A 24,366-nucleotide genomic window follows, 5' to 3' on the forward strand; every position below is an offset into this window, starting at 1 on the left:
GGGGGGGGGTAGACAGAGGCACATGATGGACAGCTTTTTCAGCCAATCAGTGGTGAGGGACAGCCCCCCTGGGGGCCCCCTCAGGCAGTCAGAGGCATGGCACCCTCTCCCCACAATAAGCCCACAAAAATGGTGGCTGGCCTTCCGCCCTGCCTATGAAAGCGGCCACCTGCCTCCTTGATTTGGGTAGGTCCCTACTAATAGCTATTTCAAATATTGATTTTTGTTATTCATCTACATCTGGGTGAGGGAATGCAAACCTTGTAGATACATTGGTGTGTAATTTAGATACCTAACCTTGAAATAGGACATTACATACGCTGGTGATTATTGTGGCTCTACCTTTTGTAAACACAGTGACTAAACTCTAGTAAATGATTGACTCCATAGTTAGTAGAGCATCTTTTTCTAAACTGCTTTTTGGGGGGTAAACAGGCTACTTTTGCCTCTTTTGGATGTGGATTACTTGCCTTCATACATATAGTTATTGAGAATTAAACAAGCTTTTGCATGCTCATTATTGCATTGTTTGAATTCAAGGCATTCAAAGGAATGGGAGATTTAATATACACTGACTCAAATTCAGAAGTTTGATAGTTCATTTAGCTGATAGCTCATTAAACTGGTTTAGCTGGTTTAAAAAGCAGGACCAGTCCATGACGTACTGAACCAAATTCTGTGAGGTAAGCAACTAAGGTTCCTAGAGCTTGAATAATGGCTCAGATTCAAATAAGTACCTCCTAATTTTTTTAGTGTCAGTGTTATAAGGTTTAATACTCTTGAGGACATTATAACATCTTTCTAAACTCTGGGGCACTTTTCCACGTCAGAGCAGATGTTGTTGACCTGTTTTTTTGCAAACAAGTTACGTTAGCAGTGGGAATGGAATGTTGTAAACTTTCAATGGTCAATTAGCAAAGATTTATTTCCCAAGAGCCAGATTCACCTCTCACTCTGGCATAAATAAAGGAGAGAAATCAATGGCGTTGCACTCACTGACCTACATTTCTTGCTTGTTTTTATCAAAACATTTACTATTTTGAACAGAATCATAACCAATGAATATACACTGTCTAGTTGGGCTTACCTGCAGTGCTTAGCTATATACTTGGTTGGTTATACAAGGCAAATCAGCGGCCTTGAATATCTTTCAGGCTGCCTGCTTATTCCAAATGTTGCTGCTCTAAGGGTTTGTTTTGTTTTTCTTTTAAAAAGCACTTTAACTCTTTTGTTTGCATTCATAGAGAAAATGTGATAGCCTCCTCATGAGGCTAGTGAGGATATCTGCATACTAATGTAAGGCTCATGCTTTAAATATACACAGAGACATGGAATCCCTGTCCAAACTCTGAGGCTGTTTCTAAAGGTACACGGGCTCTCTGAATACATTTTGTGCACTGCACAGAAACAGCACATGAAAGCAGCTATTTCCAAAAAATATATATTGCACAGAAATATATTGAGTAATATGGTAGGATTTTTTTTTTCAATTTTGCTTTTTACCTAGCATTAAAAAAAAGTGTGTGATGTGTTTTCATTTGTACTATAAGATCTAGTTTCAGACATGAACATAGATGTGGAATCCAGCATTTGCAGGAATGAAGTCCCATTAAGTTCATGTTATATGTCTTGACTTCAGGAAGGCTTGATACCAGAACAAAGGTTCTCCAGTGTTAAATGTGTGGTAGGATTTGGGATGAACAGCACACCATATAATGGTCTGAAACAGAGATCAGTTCTAAATATTTTCCTGTCTAGGAACTCTTCCACCACTTGAAATTGAGGAATGGGAGTTGAAACACTGATTGGTTGTTTCTATGCTGGTGGCCAAATGTTAGTTTACTGCTAAAGCATTTACACTAAATACATTTAGGGATATAGTAAGAGGAGCTTTCACAAATGCCTGCCCATGGCCTTATTTTATTCCTTCAGGAATTTAAAATCAGGAGTACAAACATTGCTTTTACTTCTTGACTTAGCTTTTTTAGTATGTGTGGAGGAAATGTTTGACAGTCATCAATAGAAGATTAAATCATTGATGGCTATTGAGATAAACTAAACACTTTTGTGTGTTGATGCTGGCATAGTAGGAACCTTTCCAAGATGTTTCAGGCCTCATTCTCTGGTTTGTTTAAGGGCAGGGAGTAAGGTCGCAAAGGAAATCAAACCCTGATGTGGAGAAATGAAACATGAGGCCTACTGACTTTTTAAAAACATTTTAAATAACATTCTCTAAGGTTTCATTTTATACTGAAGGCAGCTGTAATAAGTTTTGGAAGATGGTGTAAGGTTTCTATTAAAGAGAGCTCTTGCTTGCTGTTTTTGTACCTAAGCAAAGGAATGAGGGAGATGGAATTAGAGCTTATTTAGTAGAAGGTGAGAACTGTTATAAGTTCTCTCCAGGACTATAAAATAGCAATTTATACATTCTACTGTAATTTACAGATTAAAAAATATTAAACTGTTCCTAGATCTTTTGAAAATTACACATGCAGCCATGGAATAATTTAATAATTGCAATACAAATGCACTTTTGCCACAAGAAAAATAAGACTGCTGCTTTGTAGTGTGCTCCCAGTGTTGCGTCAGTGAATAAAAAATTCCCAGTAGATGTTTGCAGCATGCCAAATATATTGGACTGCATGAAAGATCCCATTGTTCAATGGGCATCATTATTTGCTATTACACTCACAACGTTTGCTTGTGGTACAATTTATTAGAAACTTGTACGTTTAAGAAAGAACACTTGATTTAAAATTCAGTGTGTTTGGCTCGTAACATTCTACCTTTTATAATACATTGCCTCTATTCTATATCTAAATATTTAGCTCTGCTATTCTTTACTTATCTTGTAAACAAATGTTTTGAAGGGGGCTGGGCAGTTCAGGAAGGATCTTTTTCCTTTTAATTCATGGATTCTAATCCATTGGTTCAGATTTGGTCTGGGTTAGTATAAACTGTAAATTTTTACCGTTTGAAAGCTATGGCCTCAATGCAGCAAGTTATTGGTTTTAGTCCAGTTGTGATGCTTTAGGTACCCACATCATAAGAAAATTATGACTTGAGCAGTGACCCATGGGTATGGAGAACATCCTGTGTTCCCTCCCAAAGTGGCTGTGGCTGTACGATCAGGAAGTTTGAGTTTCTCATGTCTGTTCTACTCTGTGGGTAATTGGAAGACTTCAGCTTCCAGGGTTGTCACAATGACAATTTTCCCTTATATAAAACAAAGATGACATGTTTTTTGGTAGCTGTTCTGGTCAACCCATAAGCTCCGCTCCTAGCCGGTGGAGGACTTGGGGGTGGGGGGATCTGATCTTGTATCACTAATGTCAGTGAGCATTTTGCTGTTGACTTCAGTAGGCATTAGTCCAGGCTCTTTGTGCACAAAGAAATATAGGTACAGTGAAAAGCTGTCTACACTGAAGTCCATAACACAAATGCTATGGATTTCAGTTTAGCCAGTACTTTACTTTTGCTCTTGAAATGCCTCATCCCTAATATTTTCCTAGAAACATTGGTTGTGGTAGATCTTCAGATGCTCTTCAGGAATGTGCAGTGCAGTCACATAAGCAGGATTATCTCCTCAATGACAAATGTATAATGAATGCCTAACAGGTTCACAGGCTGAAAGTCATCATTAACCAAAAGTAAATACAATGGGGTATCAAAGATAAGGCTCCATTCTTAGTTTCTGATGTAGATTCCTAATAGTTGGTGCCTGTGGACTTTGTAATATTGATTAAGTCAAGTTTGCTTTTTTTATACCTCTTAAAAAGCAGGTGTTCCTTCAGCTGCTACTTTAATGATTCCTATCATTCTATTCATTTTAGCTAGTATCTTGGTAAATGCTATAAATTAATGAATATTTGCTTTTTTTTTCTTGTTTAAAATTAAATAGAATAGTGGAAAACTCAAAACACATGCTGAACTGTGCAGAAAAAAATACGCTTCCCTTCCTTATTAGAAAGGTGGTCATACCATGAAAAATGTGTAAATTTTAGTAGACCTTTTTTTTGCTTCTTAAATGGCCATTCTTTATACTACAAGTGTAGTGCTCAAGTGATCTCCTTTGAAGTGTAGTTTTTGTTATATGTTTTGGCTGCAGTGTTGTTTCATCGGAGTCAGCCAACAGGCTTACAGGCCTTTTGGCTTGAGTTCACTTACAATTTTCTTGGCAGCACCACTTATTTATGCATCTTTATTTTCTCTCTCTCTCTCACATTCACTCTCTTGGTCCCTACAGAACGATCTCCACACAGGCCTATCCTGCAAGCTGGTCTACCAGCCAATGCCTCTGCAGTAGTTGGAGGTGACGCTGAGTTTGTCTGTAAGGTCTACAGTGATGCTCAGCCTCATATTCAGTGGATAAAACACATCGAGAAGAATGGCAGTAAATACGGGCCAGATGGATTACCGTACCTTCAAGTTTTAAAGGTGAGTCTTCTCCGAATATTAGGTCATCTAGTGCTTGAATTTACTTTGTATAAAGCAAAGAATTTTGAAATTGGGACTTTTTAGCTAACTCAGTTTTGAAAACAAAAGTACTTATAAACACAGTTGAAAATCGTTTGCTTGTTATGCCTGATCTCAGCAAGTCTTTTGTTCTTTCATAGTTACAACTATTTCTCTCAAAAATTTCAGGCAAGAGTTATTCAAAGAGATGAGAGAACCACTACAAGAACATAATTTGACATGCATTTTATTGGTAGAGAACATCCAAAGCAAACCAAAGAGCGTCTGCTGTAACTCTTGTGTTTCTTTAGCCTCATTTCGAAGGCCCTTTAATAATGCAATATCTCCTTTCAAGGGCTGTTGACAGTATGAGGTTCTTGAGAGGCAGCAGCTCTAGAGGTGTCCACTTTTTCACCAACTTGATGAAGAATATTAGTGGGACAAGGTTATTTATTTATTTATTTTTATTGGGAGACAAGCCAAGTTTATTTTGGAAATTCTCTACTGTGAAATTTTCCAGAATGGTTGGTGGTGCTAGGAATCCAACAAGTTGGCATTCAGAATAGGCAGGCCTATCCTATATTGTTCCATTCAGCCGGTATGCCCCCTCAGATGGCCTTCCTCCCTCAGCTCTCCCCCCGACAACTCCCTGTTCTCTGAATACCTTGGATGTAGCCTCTACTTAACCAAAAACCAAACAAACAGAATACTATTTTTTGCTGCTAGTTTTTTGCGTGGAAGTCGAAGGCATTTTCTTATGGAGTGTTGGTGGTGGGACCATAGACAGATTAATGTCCTTATTGGGCAGCAGTTACATTGTTCTCCTATGTTATTGGTCTATTCTAGCGTTCGGGGATAAATAGTTCCAATGCTGAAGTGCTGACACTGTACAATGTGACAGAGGCGGACGCTGGAGAATATATTTGTAAGGTCTCCAATTATATAGGGGAGGCCAACCAGTCTGCCTGGCTCACTGTTCTACCAAATACAAAAGGTAACAATGTTTTTTAAAGCAAGCTGGATGTAGAAGCTGAAAAAAAATGGTGCTTTGGGAGACTGCAGGCAGCTTGTAGGATAACTCTTTGGTCTTGGTGTATTTATAATCCTTTTCTGGTGATGCAACTGGTATTCCACCAGCAGCCATGGAAAAATTCCCACAATATTCTGTCTGTGCTACGAGCAATGGTTTCCAAAGTCAATCTTTACTCTCTTGTACTTGATGTCTGTGTCTCTGTTTGTGTTCAGGTGTGTTGTCACTGTTTTCTTTATAACAGGGAACTTATTTAAAATGCAGTTAAGGTCCCATTTTAGCTCTGGCAGATGTATACTGAGACATCAGATGGCACTTGTGATGCTTCTGCATTACAGGCGCACAAGCTCCATGTGAGCCGTGCACACCGTTTAGAACAATTAAAATTAAAATGAAGGCCTGCAGTTTACAAGGTTTGCACTTTACAACTGAAATGACTGAAACTATTGACTGATATACATTTGCTCATTCTCTCATAATTTATATAACCTTTATTTCAATTTAATTTTAAAGTTTATTTTCAAATAATTTCTCTAGCTCTGTGACCCAGCCAGCCCCAGTGTGAAATATCTGTTTCTGAATTAATTCTATATGTAAATAATTGTCTAATAGACTATTCAGCAGGCTATTCATGACACCAATGAGTTCAGTTAACTGAAAACTTTCAAAACTCATGGGTCGGACAACAAACAAATCATAAAATTGGAGATTTTACACAAATATATATACACATATTTTTGCCTTTGGGAATTTTGAACATTTTGGAATGTCTAGCCTTCTTCTATAACCTCAAAGTGTCAGAACCACCATCATCACTATCATTATTATTGCTATTATTATTATTAATAATAATAATATTCATCATCATTATTACATCGCTCCAGCAGCTAGGTCTTTAAGAAAAAAATTACTAGACCCCTGCTAAAATTGTGAGGGTTGGCAGTGTAGCACAATAACAACTCTTTAAGTTGAACACAGTAGATACTTAAGAGCTCAAAGCTCTAGTCATTCAGGGTAGTGAATAAGCTGTGCATCAGAGGGCAGAATTTGGCTCTTAGGTTTCATGTTCTCAGTGCTTCTAAGAAATTCTTCTCTCTCAAACAGGTCTCCGTATGTGAGTGATCCTGGATACTGTCCTATTTTGTTTTCTCTCCGTTTTTCTTTCAACGCACTTAAAAAAACAAAAACAAGAAAGCAAAGTTTTGTGGGTTAATTTTTCCATGTTATCTGATTGCATGCATATCTAGGTGGTGAGTTTAGGTTCTGGTGAAGGGTGTTGATTACTCTTTGAGGTGAGCTGGGTGCTGTTGGTCGACATCTTTTGGAAGAGGGATTTGTGGATGGGGAAGGAGCTTTGGATCTGCGCACCACTGATTTTTTACGAAGTGCAAAGCCCTGTGGCTCCCTGGCCCTGTCCACAAGAGTCCTCTCAATGTCTAGCTTTTTCTCTTGCTTCCCTTTTTTTTCTAGGCTGCCGGTGTTAACACCACGGACAAAGAGATTGAGGTTCTCTATATACGGAATGTAACTTTTGAGGATGCTGGGGAGTATACATGCTTGGCGGGTAATTCTATTGGGATATCCTTTCACACTGCATGGTTGACAGTTTTGCCAGGTATACACTGCTTTCTTTCAAGTGGTTTTTCTCCTTTTTTTCCCTTTGTTGATTGCTGCAGAATTAGCACTGCTTCTGTCTCAGAAATGGAATTTTGTCATCCTCAAAATTTTTAGCATGTTGATTAGTTGTAAAGAAAGCTGGGGATGTTTGACAAAACGGCACTTAGCCTATAGCTAAAAAAAATGTGAAGGGCAAGCGGTGCCATTTATTAAGCTTAATTTAAATATCTTTAAAACTGTCAAGTATTCATCAGCCAGGTGAAGTAAATGTGTTTCCTTACCGCTAAAGCGAGATACTAAAGCAAGACAAAGTTAATCATAATCAACTTTTCCCATCAGAGGAAATTTCAAATTACTTTGGGAAGTTTGGATCCAATCTGGCCATTATAAAGTAATGTTTCATCAAAATACCTAAGTTGTCTAATGTGCTTGGGTCTCACTTTTGCTGATAGCCCAAGTCCTTCATGCAAATCATTGGCCTGATTTTTAAAGCTGGCAGGGTGTATGCAGAAGCAGTGCAATATGTACCTTGGGAATCGGCTCTGTGAATCTTTGTGTTGCATGTTATAAAAGAATAAATAGTTGATTTTTCTTTTACTGCAAAGCATGCCCTGCCATGCTAGGGTTGATGTTGTTTCTAACCTTAGGAGAAACACACATCAATGCGCTTTATTGCCTGAAAATTGTCAGCTGTTGGAAAATGTAACCTTAGTTTATTTCTGCACTAGTCAAGCTTTCTTGTGTATAAATTAGCTATATTGCAACTGCCTTGATATTTCCTTTGAGAAAACTTGAACAATCGGTGGTTTGCTGGGTCATCATGTACTACAGCATTAATTAATTCTTAAGCCTCACAAAAAGGTATAGTACCCGCATGTGCGTTTTACATAATTGTATCGATTGTTGAGGTTTGTGCAACACGAGTGAAATGTTCTCAATATTTATAGGCCAATTCTCCTTTATTATGAGAATGTATTGGGCAAAACAGTGCCATTACAGTCCTCTCTGCTTTCCCTGTGAAAGAGGTCTGCATGGTTCATCCATCACCAAGCAGTCAGACCGTACTTTATACACAGCCTGCCCCTGCTAGCAGTGTTTGCATTTCGTGTGCTTCACCAGCATCTTTTTAACCAATTTGCTTGAATGGAATATTACATTAGCTGAAATGTAGTATAAGATCATTGAACATGCACTGGTTGTAGAGTGACCACTGATTGCTATGGAATGCTGTTTATCTCGGGGGGATGATTTCCAAATAAAGGATTAGGTAAAGATGAATTAAAAATATCTGCATGTGTAATTGTCTTGATGTTAATTTCAGAATGATTCAGCAGTTAATTTTATGCCCTCTACCAAATGTAACTGTAATCTTAGTGACCAGTTAGCATGAATGAGGTTATTGCAAAAAGTGCACTGTTAGTATGAAAACTATTACACCTCACAGAAGGAGAATGATTAAAATATACTTAATGTACAGTGAGTACTTCAGGCTTTGTCTGATGCTAGCCTCTTCAGAGTAGTTTAAGGTTGTAGTTAGGCAGTCAGCTTAAGCTGAAATTAAACAGCAGCTGGGCAGCCAGATCCCTTAAACTCTTGAAAATCCCAGCCTGAGTTTAGAAACATAATGAAGGACTGATCTGTCCTGCATTCCTTCTATACTGCAGGGTCCTTGTGCATAAGCAATGTGGGCTCACGCCCAAACTTCATCCTGTTTAGGAGTTTTATAAGTCTCTCTCTCTCTTTTTTTTTCAAGGCTAACTAATTAAATGAGGGTTTTGTTTTTAGATATGTGTTCAGGTGCTTAACAGAGATAAATACAATACTCTTGAAAATGATTTTGACTTGAGCCTGTCATTTGCTGCTCTCCAGACATTGGCTTAAATATTTATTCATCTGGAGTGAATTATGTGCCCATTTTTTCCTTTTCTCAGAGCTTGACTTAAGTGCAGAACTGACAGATAAACCTAGATACCCAGTTTTAATGTTTAGCACTTTAACTCATTTTCTTTAATTATAAATGAGCATAACTTTGACTTTGTGTGTATGTGTGTGTATCTACACACACAGTTCAAAATTGACATGAAGCAGTGATCTGGAAAGAGAGACCTGTGTTCTGATTTGTGAGAGATCCTCACTAAATCCTTTGGAAATGCACAGCATTCTGTATTTCACGAAGTCACTGCAAGATCTCCTTATCCTCTTGTAATATCATATTGCTCCAATTAAGGTACTGAAGTATGCTAATGCTGTGTGCTGACTCTGTGGCATGATTGTTCCTCCTCCAAACCTGCAATCTAGCTCCTGAGAAAGAAAAAGAAAACCCGACATCTCCAGACTCCCTGGAAATAGCCATTTACTGCATAGGGGTCTTCTTAATTGCCTGCATGGTGCTAACAGTCATCCTGTGTCGTATGAAGAACACCACCAAGAAGCCCGACTTCAGTAGCCAGCCTGCTGTTCACAAGCTGACAAAGCGCATTCCTCTCCGCAGACAGGTAACAGAAAGTAGATAAAGAGTTTAAAAACCTTTTTCCAGAAACGATTGGCCAGCAAGTCATTTTTATAAGATCAGAGTTTAAGTGTAGATTTAAACAGGCAGGAAACCATTTTCAGACCATTCTTAGAGCCTGGTGCTCTAGGACGCCAGAATGTGGAGGGCTTCATGCTACAATGAGTGCAGTTTCAAAGCACAGAGAAAGCAGGAGGGGAAAGGAGGATAGAGGAGAAATGTTTTTATATTAGCAGTCATTTACAGTCTTTAGGGCCTGATCCCAATACTTGTTTGAAGTCATTAGGAAATTTCCTATAGACTTAAAAGGGATTTGGAGTAGTCCCTATATTTAATTATATTTATAAAGTTTGTAAGGTGACTATCATAGTAACCAGATACAGAGGAGATACAAATATTGGTACCAGATACAGAGGAGGAATTTTTAGGAAGAATTTTCTAGAACCAAGAAGGTGGGAGGACAGGGGCATCTTAACACTAACCAATCAGAGTGTAAGAATTTTTAAAAATCTTAATCAGACAGAAATAGGTGAGAGACTACATGCATGTTCAAAGGTAATTGGATTATGCTGTATTTAGAACCTGGCTTTAGAACAAAAGTAAATACCAAATTTGAAACATACATGCTAAAAAAAATACACAAAGCATTTTTTTGCAGCTCTAAAGGGCAAACTTTGGCTCATCATTGGCAGTAAATGTCTCTGCGGAGGGCAGTGCCATGAACAACAAACCAGTTGAGCAAGTAATAGGCCTTTGGCATGGTCTTAGGCCATCACTTGCCAAATCAGCCCATATCTTCTCTTGAAAGACTTGTTTCTTTTGTAGTTACATTTTTATAGTTTGAGTTTCTTGCTATATGTTTTCAGAAGAGATGAGCCAAAGCTTATCCAGGCTTCCAGTACCTTAGAATTCAGGTATGTTTTGATTTGAGAGTTGGGTTTAGCTTGCTATAAAAATAGGGACCATCTGCAAAACTTGGGTTCAGATTCTGGTGTCCGAGGCTGAAGGGGATTTGGATTTAATTCAGGTTATTTCAAAGCTCAAGTTTCACCACAATTTCTGTAGGTTTTCTGTATGCCTCCTCTTCAGAATGTCATGCAATTTGTAATGATGTATAATGGTTCTTCAGTGTTGCTAAGCCTCTAACAGTTTAGATGCGTGTTCATAGAAAACATACCAAACCTCAAGAAATTCCAGGCCGCATTCTCATACTCGAGCCCTGGAACTTCTTGAGGTTTGGTATATTTTCCTGGAATTGTAGTTTCTTTGGTTTAGCGATACACTGGGAAGCAACTTTTACTGCTGTACTTTAGCCACTTGCTTGTGAAAACAGGAAATGTGGTATTTCATGGAACTTCAAGGCTGGAGAAAAATGAGAACTTTTTCCAAATCTTGAAAAAAGGTTTGGTTTGTCAACTGGCAGACAAGGTTATTTGGGTAAATGTGGTATCATTTGTTTAGTTTGTCAACTCTTGTACTCTTTGCCAGTCACTTATTCCATTTGTAGACAAAGCTTGCATTTAAGTATAAGTGAGTAGAAGGAGGGAGAGAAAGTTTGGTGTGAATCCCTAAGCCATCCCAGTTAAGGCTGTAGAACGTTTATCGGTCTCCCAGAAAGCTATGTCACGTCACAGCGTTGTATAGCCAGGTATTAAAAAATCTACGTCAATAGCTTTTGACAAAGAATGCCTTTCAAATGCAGCCCACTTAGACATAGGAGGAGATACATATCAGCTTTGAAGATAAAAGACATTTATTGGACTGTGACCTGAATGAAAAGCACATAATGACCTGAAGATATGTTGATGACAGAGAAATACCTGAAGAATCCTTTGCATGCCTTCATTGTCACAAGTCAGGCTTATGCCTCATTCCAAGCCCCCTTTTTTAGTGATGGAAAATGTTTTTTTTTAGATTGGTGGGCTGTTAGGTATCTTCTACTTTCATGTGACTTCCAGTGCCAGCCGCTGACCTCAGCTGAATTATTTGTTATAGAATTACGGAATGTGGCACTCCTTCAAAGCCATTGTTTCAAAAGAAGAAGAAAAAATATTTTATGACAAGCTTTTCAAGCAAGGTTTTTGTGTTTTCCTAGATAGCCTATGTAGAGATGACATTTTAATTTTAGAAGTAGGAATATTTTTATTTTTTAAAAACAGTGCATATGAAAAGGGGAGCCCTGTGAGTTAACCCCAGGATGGCAATTCCATCACTCTCAATTCTTCTGAGCATTCTCCGGTTAACAACTCTCTCCTCTCGTGTTGTTTTGATGTTTGAAAACATGTCTCCTAAGTGGGCTAAGGAAAGCTATATTCACATTTTGATGATCTCACTAATTGTTCGTATTAAATTACAAAGGCAGGAGGAGACTAGCAGGCCCAGCAAACTCACCTTCCTGCAGCCAAGGCTGCTTAAGTTTTCAGTTCACCCTACGGTCACTCCCTATCTCTGCAGTAACTGTTTAGTTTAGAGATGGGGCTGGCTTTCAGAATTGTTGCCACAAATCAGGAGGGGGAAAAAAGGGGGGGGGGAAGCAACAGAGGGTGTTTTGTTTCAGAGACGTGTTTCTGAAATAGTTGAACAGATCTTTTCTGTTGGGACATCAGATTTACTTTTGCTGCGGCTTATTTGTATTTGAGAGGTTTTTGGGTTTTTTTTAAATCTTGCAAAGATTTGGCTGTGAAGCTACATTTATCTGTTCCCTTAAATAAAAGGTGAGGAACGCAGAACATTTCCCTTTGTGCTCTGCTGTGTGGACAAGGGTGAGGAGAATGATTAAATTGTGGAGAGGACAGAGGCCAGGAAAGATGATCAGGTGACAGCGGAAGTGGTTGTGACAGGCTGATCGTGTTAATCGGATACTCTTGATGTATCGTGGGCTCGGGTCACCTACTGTATTTGATTAGGATTTCAGTGAAATGAGGACAGACGTATGGGAATTCTTAATATTATTTTTAAAATTCTGAGCTAATGGGTCAGATTCCTAAAGGGCCGACTTAAGCAGGACTACAAAACTGGAACGAGAAGAAGGAATCTTAGGGCTGTGAATGGCATCTTCCCTAGGTGAGGTTTCTGCTGAGTTGGTTTGGATTGCGATTCGTAATTCAAACTAAATAGCAGAAAATTTCCACTAAACTTTACCCTGTAGGAATCTTTTCCCTGCCAGAATTCAGTTCTTTCTATATTCCAGAGAAGCTACAGGACATCAACAGTCTTTGAGTCTTCTTCCTCCTCTTCTCTCCACAAATAAAGTGACCAGCTTTCAGGGGAGAAAAACTGGTAGTCTGTCCCTGATGCTTTGTAGACCTCTGGGACTAAAAGGAGTTCACACCACTTTTGGTTACGGTTACTGTAGTTACCAAGGTGCGATGCTGAGGACAGGGGAATTAGCTGTGATAAGCATTCCCGTTGCCTGGAAAGGTAGAGCTGCTTAGCTAGTCTGGGTGCCAGGTCTCAAGAACATGTAATGTGACTGCTGGTTTAAGTAGCAGCTTGTGGCTCATGGCTACCTCAAAGTAAGTATAATGGTGTTCCCACCACTCCAGGCAGCTGCATGGAGTCCCTGGGCACATTTGAGATGTGGCTTGAAATTCAGGCCTGTCCCTGGATATTTGGGATGATACCAACAACTTTTAAGCTCCATGTTGCCTTTGGAAACACAAAAGCTAGGAACAGATGGGACAAGTTGTGCCTGTGTTTGCCCAGGAACAAAAATAGTCCAACATTGTCATAAACACACAGTGTCCTTCTAACCAGGATTTAGTTCGGGGTGGGCAAAATGCGGCCTGGGGGCCGGATGCAGCCCACCAGGCCATTCTATCTGGCCCATGGGGCCCCTAAAAATGTAGAAAATTAATATTTATCTGCCCTTGGCTGCCTGTCATGCAGCCCTCGATGCCTTGCCAAAACTGAGTAAGCGGCCCTCTGCCCAAAATAATTGCCCACCCCTGATTTAGTGAGTGGCTGAATGCACTGCCACTTGATTCAATGGTGCAATCCTGGCATGAATGTTCAGATCCATTTTACAATGTCCTGGAACAGACTCTTAGTAGTTCTTATCCCACGAGCCTTTTTAGGATTTATCCCGAGGATGTTGATGTGTGAATGGTTGCACTTTGTCCCAGGATAAGATGGTTTTTCCCAGGACAAATGCAATTCCTGTTTGTAGCCAAACTGCCTATGGGCCTAGTACTGCAAACAGCTACTCCCCCTTGGTTAATCAAGTATGGTGTCCATTAACGTTAACTGAGTTCTGTGAGGGACTAACTGTTTATGGGCAGGAGATGCAATGTTTGAAGCATTGTGACACCTGTCATAGCATATGCTGAAAATAACCAGATCACAGAAGAGGGGAACCAACAGTAAGAAGTCAAATAGCAGTTGTTACGCTTGTTTTCCAGACTGTTTTTATTTAAAAAAATGTATTGTTAAAAGATAGATGGTGCTGTATGTTAGTGCCCGGTACTTTAAGATCCTGCGTCTTATGACTTGCCAGTTACAGATGTATGCCATTATGACCAGACCTTTTTTTTTCCAAGTAAGACTCCTAGTTTATATATTAAGACACACTTTCAATTCCCCTCAGTGTGGATGAAGGGAGTGCAGTTTATAGAGAGCTATATTTTAAATGCACATAAATTAATTTTATGAGACTGTCCAGTGATTTAGAAGCAGAGTGTTGAATCTAAAACTCATTTGTTAAAAATATTGGCTGATTTAAGGCAAGACTGAGTTCATCAAATGAAGGAATATTATTGAGCAAGGTTCTGGCATCTGAATAACTTTTTTCGTTTTTTAAAAGGAGTGAACAATAGTCCAAGATTGGGAACAGTCTTAGTATTCCATTGTATTCCATGAAGCTTTTTTTATTGTAAGAACTTAGGTCTTCACAAACACTGACCCACATAGCTCTGGACAAGATATGGCCCCGGGTAGTTTTACTTTAATATATACTTTAAAAATAAAAGTGTATTTCTTCTCTCTATATTAATGTGTGCCTCGGCAGAAAAAGCTACCTTGTTTAGTAATGTTGTTCAGATTTGCATTTGGTTGTTTTCTTGAGCAGCATCTGTCTTTCTGAAAGCTGTACAGCAGTTCAGTTTTGGTGTATGCCTTGAATGCTGTACAAGAAATCCTTGCTTTGCCTTAATTTAGTTTGTATTTGCTTGGGTGCAGTTATTCCAATGGAAAGTGCTACCAGGGTTTCTGTCAACAGCTGATATCATTACTTACTTAATAATTATATATGTATACATGGAACTGCAAATTAACTTTTATAGAAGGTCTTTAAGGAGATAGAAAAATGATAGGAAATCAGTGTGTGGCTGCTAAAACCTCACAGCATGAGTGCCAGAACTGACAGATCTAGGCTTCAGGATACGGTAGAAATCATAAACAAAGGAAAATACCCCTTCATAATCAATTACTGAAAATTACATGCTGTTCTGCAGCTGATTAAGCCACACTGGATCTGAAGTTTCCATTGATGATTTATGTTTTAAATGTTACGCTACTCAGGATGACTTTGCAAACAGCACATAATGCATTTTCTTTGAACTGATTAAACCCAGTGTGTTCAACCCAAAGGCCATTACTGAGTTAAAATAGTAGTTATAATAATTTGTTGATGTCCAAGAGTTGAGAGAGAGGCAGCATGGAGACTTCCTCTCCATTTTAAACTTAGGTTGAAGGCCAGCCCCAGAGCCTGGACAGACCTTTGAGAGGGGAGGTGGAGTGAGAGCAGTAACCATGGGGGCAGTCTCTGCCACATTATCCAGAGGAGCTGTGGGTAGAGTATATACTGCTCTGGCCATTTTGAGGAATTCCGAGTCAGGCAAAATTCTGCCTTGGGGTTGTGCTACAGCAGGGGTGGGCAGTTGTTTTGGGCAGAGGGCTGCTTACTTATTTTTGGCAAGCCATTGAGAGCCACATGATAGGCAGCCAGGGGCAGATAAATATTAATTTTCTAAATTTTTAGGGGCCCTGTGGGCCAGATAGAATGGCTTGGTGGGCCACATGTGGCCCCTGGGCCGCATTTTGCCCACCCCTGTGCTACAGTGACATACTCTGCACCTCTTAACATAGGGGTATGCCTTGAACACACAGTCCAGTCCTGAATATGCTGTAACTTCACGTGTTTCAGATCATTGCATGATTTGCAGCCCAATTTCTGCAATAAATGAGAACAGAGTTCTTCCTAGATGTGTCCCTATTGGGGCACATCTAGGGCAAGTAGCCATTTCAGGGAGAAGGCTGCCCTGTGGGGATGTGGAGCAGTGCTGGAGCTAAAAAAAAAAAAAAAAAAAATGGAAATACTAACAGATCATAAAAAGTGGATTAATGTGTACTCCTTAAAAATGTTTGAGTCGATTTAAAGTTTCAGTAGGCTGGGAGGATTCCCATGGTTCCAAAGTGTAGTCTCATGCCCATTGAGCAAAGATCTGAGGTATGATTTATTTTTGTTACTACAAAAGAGAGAAATGGCCCTTTTACAACGTGGTCTTCTCAGACCATGGGCCAGCCCAACCTCTAGTCTTTTCTAGAGCAAGGCTTTTATAGCCCTTCAGCTCCTATAACTTCCCTCATTGCTCCAGTTAATCAAGCAAGAATATATTCCCTGTGAGGATAGCCCACTCCTTTCCTTGTCACTAGTACTGAGGAGTCCCTCTGGGTTTCTCTCATTGTTTGCACCTGAGCCATTACACTTTAATTACGCATAGAAGTTACAGTCAATTGCACAATTGCTGTATGGAGTAAACCTGCTAAATTATTTTAAAAGAGAAATTGGCTATTTTGACAGCATTGCTATTTTGACAGCCATTTAATTCTTCCATCCATGTACTCTTACGGTTTTGTGGTTTATTATAAGTTAGAGAGAAAGAGAAGCAAATGATCACACATTTCTAAAGATGAAGATTTTAATGCTAAATTTACACCCTTATAAAAGTATCATCTGTGAGGACATTTCTCTGATGTGCATAAGGTATCACTGAACTAGAGGATCACACTTTCACTGGGCAGTGCCATTTGAAAACAATGGCTGGCTTGACAAAGTGAATTGGTAGATCCTTGTAAGTTTTTCTTGTAGGTCTAGAAATCACTAAATTGTATATAAATGTTTTTGGATGATAAAGTGGCTACAAAAATAAGCTAAAAGACCATTTCCCAAATCTGGGAATGGTAACACTTGTATTTCTGTGAGTTCAGCATATTAACACATTTTGGGAGAGGACTAGAGTAATGAACTTTAGGGAGAAGGAAAGGTAGAAGGATGACAGATTAGGTAAGGAAGACATTTTAAGGCATAAATTCTTCATGGAAAGGCATAAGAAGTAGCCACCAGAAAGCCCTGGGTGTGAGAACAGAAGGAAAATTAAAAGTCCTAGGTGTGGGAGGGAATGAAAGGAGATGAGAAAAGAAAGGGGAACTAATAGATTGAGGACATGGTACTCATTACCTTTGTGTCAGGTAATGGAAATCCTGTAATGAGATTTTTACAAAGGACTGGTTGTAGGTGGAGCAGTAGGTGAGGTGCATGCTTTGAGAGAGCATTCAGAGCAGCTTGAAGAAGCCTGTGTCTGAGGGTCCAAGAGGCAAATTAAGGGGATTGAAATTAAAAAACAATTAGGGCCTTCTGTAAGGGCCTTGGCAGTATGGGTGGTGGATTCTGAACATGTATAGGAAATTCAGACAGAATTCTAGTAGTGGCATCAGTGTGGGAGGATGGCAGCAATGTAGGCAATCGGGCACAAAACCTGAGGTGATAAGCTAGAGAAACATGGAATAGTGGCGTTACCATTTTGCTTGGGCCAGTCTGTATGTTACTGATTATGTCCTCTGTTCCTTTTATGCAGTGTGATTTTAATGTGTGCTTGATAAGTAGTGAAAATTAAGAAATAGATGAGTAAAACTGGAACTTAAGTTCCTGTCCTAGTTCTTGCCCAGAATCATGCAGTAAATCAGTTTAAGTCATTCAAGTTCACTGTGCCTGTTTGTGTCTGTAAAATGGGGATAACATCTGGTTCACTGCAGTGTTGTGAGATTATTTTGTTGAATGTTTATTTGTTTCTTGGTAGAGCCCTGTAACTGGTAGTGACATCTCCTGATCATAGCCCCAGTTGACAAGTTATTTATTACTCACTAGTGAACAGTGTCCCATGCATTCATGTCCTCTAATAGGCTAGGGACAGACATGACATGTAAACTGGTTTAAGTGATCAGAAACTGGTTTAAACCCATAACATAACAAACATTCATTGCACATAAACCAGTTTGAAAATGGCTGAAACCAGTTTGAATACCAGTTTGAGCTGGTCTGAGCCACCTGGTTGAATATAGTATCAGACTTAACTGATTTGGGTCAAACTGGTTTATGCAATGTCTGTCCCATACCCCTTGCTAGTTTAAGCTAAATCAGACTCGCCCAGCATCCCGGCATGCTCTCTGAGCTGGGCGGAGCTCTCTGCTTCACAGCAGAGCTGGCCCCTCCCCTCTCCTCCCTGGCTGCAGCTCTGGCAGAGACTGCAGGTACAGCAGAGTCTGCTGGCTTCCTTGTTCCCCCCCTCCCCCTCCCCACCTTCTGCTGCTTAAGCAGAGTTCCCTTCCTCCTCTCTCCCACAGCACAGACGATAGCCAGCATGTGATATGCTAGCTAATGCTGTATAAGCCAGATAGGACAGAGTCTGCTAAGGGCTTTCTGGAGCTAATCAACAGGTCAGCTGGTAATGTCCCTGCATTCCTTCCTTTGGGAAAAGCTGTTTAAGAAGAGCTTGGACTAAGAGTCTTTGTTTTCTGATGGGGTGCTAAATGCTGATAACAGCTGATAAATGTTGTGGGGGGACCCCTCCCTAATCACGGCATCCTGCTGGGGCCTGGCCACATCCCCCTCAGCTCAGCAGTATGGGAGGGAAGAGAGGGCTACTCTAGCACCTCCTGGCTTCTAGCCTGAGCCACTACAGGCATGTGCTGGCATTTTTTCAGTCCAGAAGGGGATGTTTGTGCAGTTACAAAGTGATTTAGCCTAGCCAGATTAGACTAATCTGCAAAGATTGAATCCATTCAGGCTCAGGCTTTTTGAATATCTGTCCCTAGCCATAATGTTCAGTAACCTCAGTGAATTGAGGGGAAGAGGTTGGGAGTCTTTGAGCAGCTGTATTCACTTGTCTAGTATATCACTGATTCGGAAGCTGGACTTGACCAGTTATACTTATTTTTCTTTTGAAGATGAGCCTGCCAGTCCAGAGGAAAGTGATTTATCAGTATCTTAATATTTTTAAAACAGTCCACAGCGCTTTTCTGTCCATCAGAATCTTTCTAGTTTTAGGTTTGGCTACTTCACACAGCACCCTGGGGCCACCTATCTGCTTTGCATCATTAATTTGTGGATTTTCTCCTGAAAAAGACATTAAAAACCAAATAGAATTCCCCTTTAGGAGATCCTGACTCAGACCTAGAAATCTTTTCCCCAGAGGTTTAATCTTGTCTCATCAAAATCTGTCATGTGAGAGTATCACAATCCGAGTCCACTTTAAAACCCCATTCTCAGAGGCCATATAATCTTTCTTGGTATTGCTGATTTATATCATAATAGTGTGAGGAGCTGCATTATTTGTAACTTACTTTCATTTAATTATTTAACTGTATATGTGAAACTAATGAGAAATGATGTTTGGCCTACTAGTACTATACACAAATAACATTTTACACAGTCATGTGTGAATTTTGGGTTCAATAATGACTTCAAGCTCTTGTCCTCATGTGAAAAAGACTGGATCTGTTAATCTTACTTCTACATCTACTGTCTGGCTGGTGGTGGAATCAAGCCATCTCAGTGTCTCTGCACTTCCTGCCAGAAGATAGGACAACTGCTACCGCTGGTAATATTGCATAATGGCTCCATCCATCCCTGGCAACAAGAAAGGGGTGAAGACGGTCATCCTCTGGAGAGAAATGGTGGATTCAAAGCATCTTACAACAACATGATTTAAAAACAGCAGGGTGCATGTGAAGGAAATAATGTTTGGAAGGTGGCATTATTTCTTAATGTTGTGCCCAAAGCATTTTTATCATGCAAATATAAACCATGACAGCCAGTGCTGTTTTTTTGTTTAGTATTTATCATTAAAGATTTCAAATGTTTAAACTTATGAAAACCTTTAATTCTGTATGTGTAGGCAGTAGAACTAGTTGGAACACGGAAACTTGATTTTGTTGGGAGACAGGGGGATAGGAATCAAGACTTTGAAATTGCTTCAATTTGGAAATGTTTGAAATGGAGCCATTTTAACTTTTTCATGAATTGCCTTCAATATTTTTTCCTGATTTCTCTTTTATTTTTTTATGAGAACATTGTCAAAATGTTCGTTGATTGTTTTCAGTGATTGAACAAGTTTTTTCAGTATACCAGCCACATTGATAGGAATTTGATATTTTCAAAATTAATATAGTGATAATCAACAAAAAAAAGAGGCAAAAATTTCTCTTCAAAATGGAACATTTCATTAACATTGGTGATTTTTGGTGAAAAACTTGTTTTATGCCAAAAATCCATTTTTCAGAAAAATCAATTTTTCCTAGTTTAATGGTAAGCTTGGAGAGCAATAGTTAAATGTTCTCAGGAAAGCTGCAAAGAATGAATTTGAATCCTGCTCCAAATTTATGATGAAGGCTGCTGCCAGTTGAACCAGTTGTAAAAGGACTTGTGGTCATTTGGGAAGTTCCCTTGGCTACATAGAAACTTACGTATCTTTACTAAGCTAGGTCAATGGATGCTGCCTGAACATGTTGGTGATATCCTGACCCCATTGAAATTAATAGCAAAACATCTGTTGACTTTAGTGAGGCCTGACATTTTCCCTTTACTTGCTTTGGGTTAGGAGAATGGTATTTTTTAACTTTGTATATATAAGTTGCATGGTGCCACAAGTGACCCTAGGTGGGATGTGTTATAAATATTATAATTATGTTCATCCAAAGAGGTATTGCTCTGAAACTTTCCCCACAGACTTTCTGAGTTCTGCTGAGTTCTCAAACTTCTCGTGCATAGTGAGCCCAGTTTAGCACCAAGTCATTAATTGTTCTTAAAAAATAAAAATGTGTCCCCTTATGTCCAGGGTTTTTTAGTTTTTGGTGGTGGTGGCGGTGGGGGTTGGTTCTTTTTTTTTTTTTTAAGTTGGGGAGGCAGGGCATAACTCTGACTATATGTGTTTCAATGACATCATTTAAAGAAAGGGAGAGGAAAACTGATGTGAACTTGGTTAATGGTGAGTGGTTATACCCCTGTAGTTCCATCTGTGTACAACCATTCTCTTTTATTGGTAACTGAATTAGTGTTAGTACTTTATATAAAAGGGAAGAAAAATATGTCAAAAATTATACTGGCACGTTTATTGTGGTTTCAAACCACTATTTTTTTCTTAGTGCCTTTTATATCAGCTGGCTTAGTAATCATTTACTGCCATTGTCCAATAGCTGGGCCAAGACTACATCTTCTGTTTTTGCATCTTGTATTCCAACAACAGGTGTCTGCAGATTCTAGCTCCTCCATGAACTCCAACACACCTCTAGTAAGAATAACCACTCGCCTCTCCTCAACGGCAGATGCCCCAATGCTGGCAGGTGTCTCCGAGTATGAACTGCCAGAAGACCCCAAATGGGAATTCCCAAGAGATAAGTAAGTACATTTGCTTCCACTATTACCATTAAAATATATTGGAGAGTCATGACAATCCCCTGAGGAGGCTTTCTTTCCAGCTGTCTACAAGGATTATTTTTGCTGTATGCTTTTTTTCCTACTACAAACAAATGAAAACACCAGGTACCTGAATCCTTGCTAAACATCAGATGCATTTCTTTGAAATCAAAGTTAGTATGGACACCAAATTTTGTGTGTAGAATAAGTTCAAAAGTTTCAGATGTCCTGGAGGGACATTTGGATGTTTGGAATTCACCTGTAGAAAGTTTTTTAGTAAACTCCTGTAGCAAATTGGTTAGTCGTTAAGAAGCATATTTTAATTTTAAATTAATAGTGTATATACAACATGGATCATCAATCAGACCCACACAATTTGTCCATGAAATATTCCTAATCATCAGTGATGACTATCAAAGACCTTTTTTTGTTTTAATATAGTAATGTAGAGGTATCTTTTTGTTTTAAAACTGTTACAAAGTATAATTACATTTGATATATTCAGATTTATCTGTCAAAATCTATTCAGTTGAAATTAGGTTAGTGTATATAAGAAGGGGACAGGAGGAGAGGGGTGTAGTAGCAGTCCAGTTAAGGTTTCTCCGTACTTTTCCCAAGTGTCAAGTCCAGTTCCTGTCTTGTGCCAAGATCACTCCCAGTCAACCCAGCTATAAATGGACAGGTTATTTAGGGAAGGTTATTTAAGGGAGTCTATGGCCAGACACGATGGGACCTACATTACTTTCTCATGTGCTGATGTATCCAGTCCAGCTGCTGTTGGCTATAGAAACCAACATACCTTAATAGTACTAGCATTATAGGTTGTGAGGCTCAGGACATTTTGATGAGCAAGATGAGTAGGAGCATAATTTAAACTATAAACGTCATCCTGAATATAAAATGTATGCATGTAAGACATAATATTACTACAGGTGAAATTTAAGGATATATTAGAGTTAATATTAATTAAAAAAATATTGGAGGAAATGACCTAATTTAACTATGAACAGCTTTCTCTGAAAGCTCAGTATTATGAACTTAGATGGAAGAGCTGTAATCACATACATTTTGACAACCGTTATGGAAATTATTTAATTATGTAGCTGAAAACCAGTGCAATACACTGTAATTGCCACCTGCAATATTCTAGTCAACAGTGAGGGCCAGTATACATAATTTTGTCAGCCCTCACCCTTGGGGAATATGCTACATGCGGAAAATGTTAGCGTGCTAAACATTTAAAAACAGCATTGAGCACAAATGTAGGTGAAGCGGGTTTCCAATGAAAGGAGGCTATTTAGAGGCAGTTTAATAGGTTGAGGGGAGCAGGCACACAATGAAAGGATTGTTACACTCGTGCTAGCAGTGCAAGAACACATAAATTAACCATTTTCCAATGCAAAAGTTTGTTCTCTGCCAAGATCTTAAATTCAATTGAAATTCTGGATAAATTGCAGAATGACCTCAGCGTAGCATACGCTGCCCTTCGGTCTTTGCACCTTTTCAAACCAGTATGCGCTTTAAAAACAGGCACACAGTGTGCTGTTGCATTTTTGACACTTTTAAGGCAATATTTTTAAAGGGTATCTGAAATTCCCCAGCAAAATTTTTTTCTATTATTAGCTGTGTTATGTCCAAGGAGACAGGTGGATTTTTCATACGGTTTAGCATTGGTCTTATCTCCCCCTCTTGATGTGAATATTAAAACCCTCTTTTACCTCAGTTGGGAGTAAATGCAAACCTGTGATCAGAGCTTTGCTCCATATGTCTGTTTATATTAAGTGGTTGCAGCTCCCAATCCTTGTGAGCTTTTTGGTAAGTGACTTATATCTCAGTCTAGATTTTGATTTCTTTAAGTGAGCAACAGCAATGAAATCCTGGAGTGGTTTCCATGACTGCTTCAGCAGAACCATCTGTTGAGGAATATGTTGTTCCACCTGAGTAAAGGCATCAAAATCTGGCCTTAAGCTATTTGGCCAGAATCTGGCTATTTATTATTTGTCAAGGCTGATCGCTACCTTCCTGGGCATTGTTTGATTATACATGAGACCCTATTTTTTTTTCAGCTCTCATTGTTTTGAAATCTTTTTATTTATTTGTCAGCTTTGAGATTTAAGACTGTTTGTTAGTGGGCTTTGCTATCAGATAAATCTTGGCCAGGCTTCATTTTGCACACGTTGGTAAAATAGGTACCGATTTGTTCTTACCGTGATAGCTCAGCTAGAGTCAGACTTCATGTTCCCAATTCCTGCTCCCCATAAAGCCAGGATCTGGGGCTGTCCTCTGTCTCTCATGACATCTGGGGCCACAAAAAGTATACAGCAAAGAAACAGTGTCCTAGTAGCCTCTATACTAGGTAAAGGTAACGCTCAATTTCTTCCCATGAAGGATCAAGATATCAGTTGTCACATCCCCACTCTTCTCTTCACTAGTTGTTTGATTGTTGTTGTCATATTCCTGTAATCGCACCTCGTCCCAGGATTTTCCTTCTTTTTTTCACAAGGAGAAGGTTGTCTGACTGCCCTGGTATCCACAAGTGGGAGAAATGTGGGCTATACTTGCCTAGCACTGTCCATTGGATTATTGTCTCTGTCCTATCTATTGCCTTCAGCTGAAGAAGTCATTGGAAAGAGAGCCCTTATCCCTGCCTTGAACAGGAAATGGAGAGCAAACTTTGATTTAGATTATAATTATTTGAAAAAATATGTTAATGTCTAGATTATGGATGTGTACCACATGAACCACCTGAAATGGTTCTGCAGGTGCTGGTATCATCCTGATACACACAGATTGTGCCATTTACAAATTAAAAAGCTGAACTGAAACCACACACATGCATGCAAATAAACCCTTCCCCATCACCCTGTGCTCTGGCTGGAAAAGAAAATAACTGTATTATAGCGATGTGAAAAGTTCTGTTGTTGTTTGGTTGCATCATTTTTTTTTTTTTTTTAGGACATTGCACTCTGTATTGTGAGCCCTGTACATCTGCACATCTGACCAAATGTAGGCTCTGTTATTACAAGTATAAATGGAGTTTAAAAACTGTTTAGTTAACTGTTCTGC

General features: G+C 39.2%; 1 protein-coding gene across 8 annotated transcripts in view; it reads left to right on the forward strand.

Annotated features, from left to right (window-relative positions):
- Positions 1-24,366, forward strand: part of FGFR2 (fibroblast growth factor receptor 2) — a 98,295-nt gene that overhangs the window by 56,640 nt on the left and 17,289 nt on the right. For 2 of the 8 annotated variants that reach the window (XM_019555689.1, XM_019555693.1), the window contains 4 exons: positions 4,247-4,437; positions 5,302-5,449; positions 9,401-9,603; positions 21,131-21,282. In XM_019555689.1, the coding sequence (XP_019411234.1) occupies positions 4,247-4,437; positions 5,302-5,449; positions 9,401-9,603; positions 21,131-21,282 (694 nt within the window). Of the gene's footprint in view, positions 1-4,246; positions 4,438-5,301; positions 5,450-6,955; positions 7,101-9,400; positions 9,604-21,130; positions 21,283-24,366 lie in introns of all 8 variants that reach the window. The other 6 variants (XM_019555691.1, XM_019555696.1, XM_019555690.1 and 3 more) reach the window with 3 other exon arrangements.

The sequence above is a fragment of the Crocodylus porosus genome, unplaced genomic scaffold (assembly GCF_001723895.1).
Source record: "Crocodylus porosus isolate Cpor-Errol unplaced genomic scaffold, CroPor_comp1, whole genome shotgun sequence".
NCBI lineage: Eukaryota > Metazoa > Chordata > Crocodylia > Crocodylidae > Crocodylus > Crocodylus porosus.